This window comes from Toxotes jaculatrix, chromosome 4, assembly GCF_017976425.1.
Source record: "Toxotes jaculatrix isolate fToxJac2 chromosome 4, fToxJac2.pri, whole genome shotgun sequence".
NCBI classification, from domain to species: Eukaryota; Metazoa; Chordata; class Actinopteri; family Toxotidae; genus Toxotes; species Toxotes jaculatrix.
This window is the reverse complement of record NC_054397.1, coordinates 2,191,977-2,204,009: the sequence shown is the minus strand read 5'-3', so window position 1 is coordinate 2,204,009 and position 12,033 is coordinate 2,191,977. Positions and strand designations below refer to the sequence as shown.

Genomic DNA, 12,033 nt, shown 5'->3' with positions numbered 1-12,033 from the left:
ATTATGCACCTCGATTCTCCTCTGTGTAGTATATTCAGGTAGATGTCGCTTCAGAAAGTATTCAGACCCTTCCACTCTTTGCACACTTTATCGTGTTGTAGATTTCATGTATCCCATAATGGATAAAATTCCCATTTGTTGCCCATGAAAATGTATATTGCTCTTATAAACAACATTTTCCATAAAACAGCACACATGGGCTATGCCCTGTATGACAAAGAGAGTTTGAGAAACACCGGAAGGCAACATGTGCCATCTTGTGGAGACATGAGAACATGCTGTCACTGACTTGTCATATTCTGGATTTTATGATGGTTACCAGTCCCTTCATTCATTTTGTATGAATAATTAACATATCAATAAGGTCAATGTACAGTCAGTTACTTTCAAACCTGTGTTGGAGTTTAATGACACAAATCCATCAATTGAAATGTCTTTGAAAACCTTATCATATAGACTAATGAGCAAACAGAAGACTGGTTTTCTCTCAGAAGACTAAGAATATTCAGTATACAATATCAGTTAACATAATAAAACCAATAATACAAAAATTAAACAAAATGTCCAGAAGTAAGATTAATTTCAAATGAATCTTACTGATGGACACTTTGTTTAATTTGTTCCAGACACAAGCTGGACACTCAGACTGGGACATTTTAACTGTCTATCAGAACTCTTTATCCAAAATGTCTTTTGGAAGCTGGTCAACAGTGGAAAGAACGTAATGAATTCACAGTGATATGTGTTGTGTTTTAGTAAAGATATTTACTTTTATGTCCTCTGTGTATAGCGTCAGTCTCAAAATGTATTGATATCTATGACACGTGGTAGCAAATTCACAAAATGAACAAAATACACAGATAGTCGTCTCAGTGTCATCATTATTTCTGCAGCCATTGATCCATTTGATCAGTTTTAATATACCTGGAACTTACAAGAGGGACCGTGGCCATGTCTGTGCCCAGGGTCCAGTTTTCTTATTGTCCATTAGTACCATGGCCGCGTATGTAAGGAAATCGCATATATCTTGTGCTAATTTCACCTTACGCTAAGACTTAACTGTGAACAGTTTTTTAAATACGTTTAAGTAACTAAGTTAATTGATATTTTTGTACTTGTATGTCTACATTTTTGGTCCCAAATTATATTTTAACTATATACTTGCGCATGTTTACTATGAAAGAACGTTTTAGTTGCAGTGTAGGACGTCCTGTTCGAAACTCTTCCTGTACATACATGTGACCTCCCACTGTTACAAAATCGTCAACACCCACTGACGCAAATCCCCGCCCACTTTATTTGCCCGCCTCATTTTGAGACTGAACCGGCCAATTGAAGTGACTCTCGGTTGAATGGCAGTCATTTTATCCAATCAGTGTCGGCGTTTGGCGTGACTCACTGACAAGCCCTACCGTCCGCTCTGTCCGCTTCCCGGTACTCAGCTCAGCCGCCTGCCTGCCGCGCAGTTGCAGCGACCCGCCAAGACTTTCTCTGGCTGGGGTGTCAATTATACTGCTGGGAAGACAACATCGACAGGCGGGTCGCTGAAACTTCGAATTGAACTCACCTGACGGACTAAACTCTTTGTCATTTGAATGGAAGCGGGCGGTTTCGTGTCCCGGCGAACGTCCGTGGAAACACCGGGCGTCGATAGCCGGGTCGCAGGCGCCGCAGCCGAAGCAGAGTTTAGATGGCTGGGCGGCAGGTTCCTGGACGCCACCGGGGGGTTTGTCGGGTCTCTTTCACCAAGAATGGCAGGGGAACAGGACTTTGCCCCGGTGTTACATCGAGCAACTCCGGAGACCTCAACCTCTGTCGAGCCAGAAATAGACTATGAAGGACTGCCTCAGGGAGCAGCCACCAGCACACACATGCTGGCAGGAGCCGTGGCTGGAATCATGGAGCACTGCCTTATGTATCCCATCGACTGTGTCAAGGTATGAGCGCAAACAAATTCAACACAGCTTATTTCGCAACGTGTTCAGGCCCAGTTTATGTCATGCTCAGCGCAGCCACTGGTTCTATAAACCTCGGGTAAACGTAGGCCTCAGTACAAGCCCGAGCCCGAGTAGGCTACAAGCTAACATATGTAACCTTGCTAACAGAGGTCAGTCAACCAACTAACGTTACCTAAACAGAAAATAACGCAACATAAAGTGGTCAAAGTGAAAATCTAAACGTGAGTGTGTGTATTTACCTCTGTTCAGCTTTCACGTTGGAAGATATTTATGTAATAACAAACTAATGGGTTTGACAGTTGCGTCTCCTCTCACAGAGCTAGCCCGCTGCACACACTAGCTTAGTGGCTAAAGCAGCGGTTGCCCTCCTTGGCTAGCATGTATCCATTATCGGACATGCTCTTAACTTTGATTTCTCGCCTTTGTGACTCTGAAGTCGAGTGATGAATCCAACGACTCGCATGATACTGTCTTTAAATAGACTGGGGAAAGGCATATGCCACACTCTGAAACTCGGAACGACCTTTTGACAGTTCACATTCAGTTGGTCTGTATATCTTAAGTGTGTTGTTATTTCCGTGTAATTCCGAATTACAGCACTTAATCGTTGTACTTTTGTAAACCAATAGAATTCCGTGCTAAATCTTAAATATCATTAGCTCCGCGTCCGTGCTTTCCACATGATCTACAGCATAGATTGTATTCTGTAGATCATGTGGAAAGTTCAGAGTGAAGAGACATGAAAGAGTGGATGATTAACTCAGCTGGGGTATCAGTCACTAGAGCAACAGTCAACAGTTAAATGAAGTCTTGGAAATGGAAATGAAACACGGCTAGACTTGGCAGAAGGAGCTGTGTTCGTATGCACATTGTCCCACCAGTCAGTCATCTTTGCCTATATGAATTCAGTGTAAACTAATACAGATAACATAACTTTTACTTTCATTGATTACTGAACCATATCAATCAATGTCAAGGTGCAAACTAACCTTCTGGCCATTACCCACCCTGTTCATTTTAATGTGCCTGCATTGCAACAGCCTAAGCTGTTCTTCTATGGAACCACAATTTTTTTTAAGGAGAACTGTTACATAACATGACAGCTGTGTCAGTGGGGTCCCTGTCAAACATGTCACAATACATACTAATTCTAACAAAGAGTGCGTAGGGTGCTTAAACTGGAAAAGCAACAAAGTTAAGCACATGCAAAGGCATTGTTATGCAAACTTAATTCACATACTTGGTGTGTTGTTTGTGAAATGAAATGCTGTTTAGGGGTTCTCAGTAAAGTCAGCAGGGTAGAAAATAAATATAAAATAAAGAAAAAAATAATAAGGAAAATGTGTGTATATACAACTTATACATGTACATAAATATTTATACATATTATGTACATGTATATACAACCAGTGGTTGTGTGTGTGTGTGTGTGTGTGTGTGTGTGTGTGTGTGTGTGTGGTGGGGGGTTCACAGTTTTCACTGCCTGTGCGAAGTTTTGAGCAGCTACACACAAGCGGAAGAAATAAAAGACACTTTGTGGACATCGGTGAGAGCAGGAACATCTTTGGAAAACAAAAATATATCTGGGAAAAAGTTTTGGTTACATCTTGGTTTATGTTTATTATTTCCTGTTGTATAAAACAGAAGAGAACATTCATTTCCTCTGTGCTAAGAGTAAAAACATTTTTGTGAGGATAAGAATAACAGTACACACTGTACAGCATTAGCTTTTAGTTAGTAGTTAAGACACAGCTTCTCTGTGTCATGAGCTGACTAAACCAGCCACTCATTTTGGTCTCTCCTCCTCAGACATTTACACAGATTCAACTACTTTAATCCTAAACCATACCTCAAGACCAGAGTGTACTGCCAGAAGCTGTTGCAGAAGCAACTCCTTTTTCCACCCATGGAAAAATGAATCAGAGTTAGGAACAACTAATCGAAATGATCAATCTTAGCTACATAATCTTAGGCATCAAGACTACATGCAAAATTAGTCATGACGCCTACAACTGTTAAGTGTTCATGTCAGGACATTAGTGCTCTTTAACCAGCCTGTTGTTATTGTTATTGTTGTATCACAAGATAAAGTACAAACAGTTCTCAGTGGTTTCCGTCAGCAGTGGTCAATCAAACACAGCTCTTGCTCTCCACAAATTCCTTGACGATTAGCTCTTCGGGTTCATAGAATTTTTTGGGCAAATGAGCCTTGAGCCTGGTCAACCTCTTTTTTACAAGATCAGTTTGCAGTTTTGCATCAGAGTCACATCATATACAGCATGTTTGTCTTGTGGTGTTTCTCAGATGTCTGAAAATATTATTATGACTCGCTTGCTCAGAGTGATCGTTATTTCTAAGTCTCGTTCCTGTGTTTGTCATATGATCCTCCTAGAGTTTTGACTAGCAGCAATGTGAGTCGAAAATACTTACTTGCTTAAATGCATCAGTAAACATGCAAAATGTGATTATAGATAGTGAAGAAAGATGCATTTGTATTATATCAACTTGGGGAAACACGCATGTTGACGGCAGTTCCTCATTCTTAGACAGTACTGAGCAACTGATGCAACACTAAACCTCCTTAAAATTCTTGATAAATCTTAAATCGGGCAGGATGTCGAGTTGTGAAATCTGTGTTCAACAAAAATCTTCCAGATTGAGTTTGCAAACCGTGATGCCCTTTGTTATTGGGTGACATGAAGCTGAATTTAAACAGAACAAAATGGAATTAAGCGTCCAAATAAATAAAACTGCAGATGCGATTGCAACTTCAGAAAAACTGAAAGACTTTCAAATTTTTTATCTTTTGTTTCATGTGTTAGGGTTAGAGGTTACAGCCACTTTTATTCCCTCTCTGGTCCAGACAGTCACTTTCTGTGTCAGGTGAATTAGGAGGAAGAAATTCATTTCAAATTCTTGTGGGTGAAAATCTTTTAGCTGAAGGAAGTAAATGTGGTTTTTCATTACAGTAATGTTTGCGGACAGCTTCCTCTATCTTGAGGTTTCTTTACTTTCACAGCCTTGGTTTCCTGTTGCTGTCACAATGGGCTGGCCAACATTTTTATCTGCTGCTGTGTGTGATGCTTTAGGACATTCTTTCTACTGTTTTTACACTCGGTTTCCTCATTGCTCAGAGGTCTTTAAACCTCCAAAACAATCTTTCACTTACCTCTTTTACTGGAAAGTTTCAAACCCGACAGTGATTACGCATATCATCACTGCTGCAGGGGGAAAACTTCATCCACTACTTAATTAGTCATTTGGTCAGTAAAATGTCAAAAATGTGTGAATCCCAATTTCCCAAAGCCCAGCGTGATGTCTTTAAATGTCTCTGTTTTGTCTGACGAACAGCCCAAACTTCAAAATTTTGAGTTTACCATCATGGAAGACTGCGAGAAAGAAAGAAGAGAAGAAAGACGAAGAAAACATTCACATTTGAGAAACTGCAACCGGTGAATTTTGACGTTTGACGATATGCAATGTTTGTTAGATTAACTTCCTTACAGATGTCTGTTTCTTCTGATCATGGTCTACTTAGTGTATAGAGGGAATAAGATCTGCAGAGAACAGTTCAGTGAAACTAATTATGTGTATTGTGATGGATTATCTTGCTGTTTGGAAGCCTTTTCTCGTACTGAACCAAAATAAAAACGGCATGTTGTCACCCATTTGAAAGGAAACACACCCTGTGACTGGTGAGACACCAACAGGTAGAAGGCTACAGAGAACCATGAATAAGATGTGGCACAAAGATTATGATGTTTCAGGTAAAGTATCGTATACATTCAACATGTCCTCTTTCCCTTCCACTGTGTAATTAGTAATATATAACACCACAGGTCACATGAGTGAGTGTAATCGCCTCAGAGCTGTTGTTTGTATGAAAAAGCATGAGGCTGAGAATCCTCACGATTTTTGTTTCCCTGACATGTACAGGTGTTTTTTTATTCACTGTTCGCTCTGTTAGGCTCTGTCTCAGTGTCTCACTGTCTCAGTGTCTTAATGTCTCAATCTGGGGTTGAGCAGTCTCGTCCACTCAGTACTCCAAAACTAAAAAAACAAACCAAAAAAAAGGGCCACACGACTCGAATGCACTGCTCATATTGTGGATGACCGAGCACATTCCATGTTAGTTTCCATTTCCCAGAATCAGGAAGTGGGAATATCCACATAAGCCTCCAGGAGGCGGGCGTGTTCCCTCCTCTGTTATAAATATTTAGCCCTGAGGGGGCTAAATGACGGCAGGGGCAATTCACTTATTGCGAATCAGGAAAAGTTTCAAGATTACACAATCTCAGCCTGGAGCTCTTGAATTGAGTTCAGTGCTCTGGTATTCTTATGCTTCATTCACACAGACAGACTGATGTCTACATAAGGAAACAGTACTGCTTATCTGCGGGCAAATTCAAGTGGCAGGCTGAGGGTTTTGATTGGCACTCAGTGCTCATTTGTGGTTTGTGGTTGTTGGCGACTTGAATGCAGTTGTTTCAGTCCAAGTGTGAAGTCGAGACACAGCCGTAAACACTTTAAATGAGCACAGGCTGAAGCTGTTGTGGTTTCCAGTCAACGGGCTGTTAGAGTGAGATGCAGTTTGTTTTAGAACGTCCATCAGCGAATATGATTTGGATTTTCATGTAATTTATTTATTCACGTGTGTTTGTTCCTCTCACCCCAGACTCGTATGCAGAGCCTACATCCTGAGCCGGGAGCGCGCTACAGGAACGTGATGGATGCCCTGCGGCAGATCGTGCGAACCGAGGGCGTGTGGCGGCCAATCCGAGGCGTGAACGTGCTGGCGGTGGGTGCGGGGCCTGCCCACGCGCTCTACTTCGCCTGCTACGAGAAGATCAAGTTTTCACTCAGCGACGCCATTCACCCCGGCACTAACAGCCACTTTGCTAACGGTAAGACGCCTCCCGACACTGTTAAATCCACTTGAATATAAAGAGAGGGAGAAATCTAAAGGGTTGAATGTTAACGAGACACGGCAAACATGTTATATGTGTAGTTTAATGTTGGGAGATTATATAGCAGATTATTGCAGGTGAGTGCAGATGCTGTAACAACTCATGTGTTCAGTCTGGTGATGATGGAGGAGGAAGGAAACTTGATGTCCTCCCGGTCGAGGCTGTAACTTCCTCTTTTCTGTTCTGCAGGAGTGGCGGGCTGCATGGCCACAGTGCTGCACGACGCCATCATGAACCCAGCCGAAGGTATAACCTCCTCTTCTTTATGTCAGTTCTCTTGACTCAAGCGTGGTTCATTCTGCACAGTGAAGACTTTCTGTAGCTCTGTTTATAGAAGTTCTCAGGCTTCTTCAAGGACCCGTGTATAAAATCCAACAGATGGTGCACATCTGCCTTCAGGACACTTGGTGGAGCTACAGACTCAGCTATGTTACGGGAGAATCACATGTTACTGCAGCGAACAGATCAGTCCAATAATCAGTCACATTTCATCATTATTTACAGACTTTTTTTTTTTTTTGCATTAAAGACCCTGAAACTCTGCACAGGATGAGTGGGTATAGATAATGGATGAGTGGTTAACTAACTGCACATTATGATGAACTTTAGACTTTATTGAATGTGACCAGCAGCTGCTGAGTGTTGTTATTCTTCAGTATTAAAGGAGCAGGATTTTGGATCATTCTGATAATTTATTGTTCACATAATGAATCCTTGGTTTCAGCTTATTTATTGAACTGTTCTCTCACATATTCCGTTCGTCGGTGTCTCAGTTGCCAACTACGGCCTTTTAAAGACACAGAGTTTGGTTTTACTGTGTCAGTGACTGATTTACCTTCTTTCTGGTGTTACTACCATCCTCACAGTTCTTGTTTTCAGTTCCTCGTCTGATTGTGGAATCATGTAGGGTGGATGTTTTTTTTTCCCCTTTTCCTAATTTCCTCTCCCTCCCGTTTCCTTAACTTTTAGTTGTGAAACAGCGAATGCAGATGTTCAACTCACCTTACCGCAGTGTGTTGGACTGTGTGGGCTCATTGCTGAGGCGCGAGGGCCCGGCGGCTTTCTACCGCAGCTACACCACCCAGCTGACCATGAACGTGCCCTTCCAGGCGCTCCACTTCATGACCTACGAGTACCTCCAGGAGCTCCTCAACCCCCACAGACAGTACAACCCTTCCTCTCACGTTGTGTCCGGCGCGCTGGCTGGAGCCGTGGCTGCCGCTGCAACCACTCCCCTCGATGTCTGCAAGACCCTCCTCAACACACAGGAGGCTCAGGCCATTCATGTGATCCAGGCCGAGGCAGCAACAGCAGCAGGAGCGGTTGGCGCAGCCACCGCCTCAGCCCCGGTCAGCCGCCACATCTCTGGTCTGGGCGAGGCTTTTCGGACGGTGTACAGGATGGGAGGCATGCCGGCTTTCTTCAAGGGCGTCCAAGCCCGGGTCATCTACCAGATGCCCTCCACAGCCATCAGCTGGTCGGTCTACGAGTTCTTCAAATACATCATCACCAAGCGGCAGCACGAGAGGCGGCTGCGTGGAGACCGTGACGGAGACAAATAAACACCCGGCAGTAGGAATGGGTATCAGCAACACAAAGGTTTATTGCACCGTACCCATCGCTAGTATCGCTATTGATTTCTTCACATCAGAAGGTTGGAAAAGCCCCAAAATTTTAAGTTCTTTGAGTAAAAAGTCAACTTTTTATCTCGTTTACTGAGATCGATTAAGCGCAGTTCATAGCAGGTGGGAACACAAACAACCGTTGAGAGACAACTGGTCGTTTATTAGACGAGGGGGTTGACAAAATGTCTGTCAGTACCCATCGATAGGAAGAAGGCCTTGAAATGGCCGACAGGAAGTCCGGGTTCCATGAACCTGCCCCACTGAGAATCTGATTCTTCTGCCTGCGTTTGCTTTCAAAAAGCAGAAGATTTATGAAGGGCAACAGCAAAAGTAAAGTTGAATTTGTCTGTTTGAACAAAGAAATGCGTACATCCTCTTGACCACCCACAGCGCAGCTTCTTCACATTTAGGCCTTTTTGTTTTGATCCTGAACTCAAGCACAATGGATTAAAAAAAAAAAAAAAAAACGACTGAGGGCAAAGTGCTGACTGAACTTTAGTTTGACGGTGTTTACATTCACTTCCAATGAGCTGTGTACAAATTGTAGCATTTTCATACATACCTCCTGAAAGGATAAGAAGTCCCACACAGATGGGAAAACTCTGATACTCTTAAAGCTGAAAGTCAGCGCTGTGGCCTCGTCGTTAGAGTCCGCTGTGTTTGAGTGCAGAGCCTAAACAAAAACGCATCCCAGTCCAAACACTTTACAGCTGCAGTGTAAACTGGTCAACACCCTTCGTAATGACACACGTTGCACTTCTGAGAAGTATTATAACCATATTACCTTCTGACCACAAGGGGGCGCAAAGCCCAACTGCTATACATAACATACAGCAAAACAAATAGATGATGCAGAAACAGCAATACCGGATTAGTCTGAATTCCTGTGATGGTGTGCGGTAACACTTTACTCAGAGCAAGAGACACAAAACATGTTAAAGACAGCTTGTTTGAAATGGAAGTCCCTCTCTCATGTGGGTGACACGTAGCCTGTCTCTGATTTTTAGAGAATGAGTATTAAATGGAGTGGAACAGGTTAATGGCACGACGGTGTGAGATGAAACTCGGTTTGACAGAACTCAGCAGTGACTCAGCAGTGACCCAGGAGTGACTCAGCAGTGACTCTAAACTAAAGGAAATCCATGCACGTCAGGCGTGACTGTGGAGTGATGCTGGCAGATTTTACCTTCGATTTTTTTTTGCTCTAAAACAACACAGTGATCGTACAGATAATTTTACATATTGCATTCTGAAACATTCAGCTCAACAAACTGGAAACGTTCATATTTCTCACAGAAACATCGTAAACTAAGGAGCATTTTTCCTCTGCAGACGTAGGGTTTCAGAACAAAGGCAGGAGTATTCACCGTAGACAATCACTTTGCTGGTTAGTTGAATTCTTTTTCGTTGTTTACTGCACAGCATCCTGGCACTTAATAGCAACTTCTTTATCACTGTTAGGACAAAAAAAGTAGCTTTGACACAAGTATGAAGACTAAAGAATCTACTTCTACACATGCCTTCAGTTAGCCGCCATACGTTCAACGCACAACTACTACGAAGACATCTTCAGATACAGCGATAATATTGTGTTACGAAGCCATAAAACAGGAGAAAAATTACCTAAAATATATATAAATATAAATATAAATATGGGCAAATGTAGATAAACCCCAGATCTCTAACCAGCTACGTTTTGGAGCTAACTTATATGTTGAAATATATAAATATTAAGCTGTACATGTTTTATCAAGAACACACTGTAAAAATGCAGGTTTTTTGTAGAAAGCGCACAAAACCTTCACCTGTGAGGTGGCAAAAAGGAAAACCTGGACTATTTTAAATTCAGACAGACCACACATGTGTGTGTGTGGGGCGGGGGAATTAGATGGACAGAGTATTTAAAAATGATTGTAGGAGCGTTCCTCGTGTTAAGCCAAGTTTCAACATCGGGAAACCAAAGACTGAGCGCGACAGAGACAGAACGGGGGAGGAACTGGTGGTTTGTCAGACGACAACACTAATGTGAAATGCTTGAACACTGTTTGAAAGCGACACCTGTATTTTGTGAATTGTAAATAAACTCGCTAAGGCAGCTCCTCGCAGAAGCAGGGTCTTCTCTTGGTGCTGGCTCTCCAAGCGCTGAGAGAACTTAAATTTGTCTGCTTGTCTTACTTTCCCTCATCCTCTTTTCTTTCAGCAAGATGCAGGAAAAAAAAAGCCCATGAGATGTTTAATGGGTTTAACTTTTTGTCAGAAGAGCTGGGATTTTCAGCAGATTCAGATCATCAGAGTGGGCTCATCTTAAACTTTGGAAAAACGGAAGAGATATTTGTGGCTGCATCTGGATATCTGTAAAACGACCAACTGGCTGTAGACTGTTTTCTACAAACTCTCCAGGTTAATTTTTTCTGTTAATTTTTCTAAATTCCCTGCTGACTTTATTAGAGTTGACTCATTATAGCAGTTACTCTTGTCTAATCATCTCTTTCTGCCACAAAGCAGGACACAAACTTAATGTTTAATCCGAAATGGAGCTAAAACTGATGCAGTCTCTGCGATAAATCCTCCTTCATGAAGTTTATAATGTTCAGTTTGAGCTGTTGATTCAACTGTATGATCATGTTCCTAATAAACTGACCAGCGAGTGTGGTATCAGACACTTCCACAGATGTTGAGCCTACAGCATGTGTAAGATGGTGAGTAAGTGTCACAACCAACCAGCAGGAGTCGCTGATACAGTGACAACAGTACACACACACACTCACACACACACACACTCAGCTCTCTTATAACCAACAGAAATGAAGGCTGAAGCTTCGATGATGAGACAGGTCAGAGAAAAAAACACGTCCTTGACAAAAATAATTTACTGCATGTTTTGTTTTTTCAAAGCAGGAAATCCAGCTGTGGTGGAAGGCCAGAGACGACATGGGTAACACTGTTTTTCCTGTTTGTTTGTTTTTTATTTTGTAGAGCTGAAACAATCGGTTGATTAATCAGTTTGTTATTGTTTTGTTCATGTAATCAGGTAAGTAAGCGATCAACCAAAAACCAAACCACTTCTTAAAATGTGAGACTTTGCTGTTTTATGTTAGTGTAAATTCAATGTCTGTATATGAAGCAAGCAAGTGTGACTCAGGCTTGGGCTCTGAATTTGTAATGAGCAATTTAAAGATGTTTTCTATGTTGTTTTTTTTTTTTTTTTCAATATATAAATCAGTGATAAAAATCGTTCTTATTTTTCCCCTAAAGCTGAATTAGTGTCCTCAGGTCTTTTTACCTGATTCATCTGAACAAACACAGTTTACAACAGTCTCCACATGAAATCACGTGTTCTGGTCTCAGGATGTTTACTTGGTGGTAACAGGGAAGCAAAAAGCCATTTTTAGGTCTGATTTAAGACAAACTGACGACTTCAGGTATCTGTGAGAGTTCAGCCTCCATGCTGCCGGGTTGTAAGCTGACAGACAGAAAGCACCA

The 12,033-nt window shown here is 42.1% G+C and overlaps 1 protein-coding gene across 2 annotated transcripts; it reads left to right on the top strand.

The window, feature by feature from the left end:
* Nucleotides 1-1,431: 1,431 nt before the first annotated feature.
* Nucleotides 1,432-10,161, top strand: LOC121181361 (mitoferrin-2-like). Of its 2 annotated transcripts, none has more exons than XM_041037289.1 (4): nucleotides 1,432-1,937; nucleotides 6,634-6,862; nucleotides 7,115-7,171; nucleotides 7,895-10,161. In XM_041037289.1, exons 1-4 carry the CDS (start codon nucleotides 1,596-1,598, stop codon nucleotides 8,485-8,487), a joined length of 1,221 nt encoding a protein of 406 aa, XP_040893223.1. In that variant the 5' UTR covers nucleotides 1,432-1,595; the 3' UTR covers nucleotides 8,488-10,161. The 2 variants fall into 2 exon arrangements, with proteins under 2 accessions (XP_040893223.1, XP_040893224.1); XM_041037290.1 differs by lacking the exon at nucleotides 1,432-1,937 and adding an exon at nucleotides 5,816-6,532 and having other exon boundaries at nucleotides 6,586-6,862.
* Nucleotides 10,162-12,033: the final 1,872 nt, after the last annotated feature.

What these genes read in the sequence shown, in the direction of transcription:
- LOC121181361 (XM_041037289.1), top strand. Translation starts at nt 1,596, where the DNA reads ATGGAAGCGGGCGGTTTCGTGTCCCGGCGAACGTCCGTGGAAACACCG. An exon ending in ATCCCATCGACTGTGTCAAG is followed by an intron (nt 1,938 to 6,633) that starts GTATGAGCGCAA and finishes CTCTCACCCCAG; the next exon opens with ACTCGTATGCAGAGCCTACA. An exon ending in CATCATGAACCCAGCCGAAG is followed by an intron (nt 7,172 to 7,894) that starts GTATAACCTCCT and finishes CTTAACTTTTAG; the next exon opens with TTGTGAAACAGCGAATGCAG.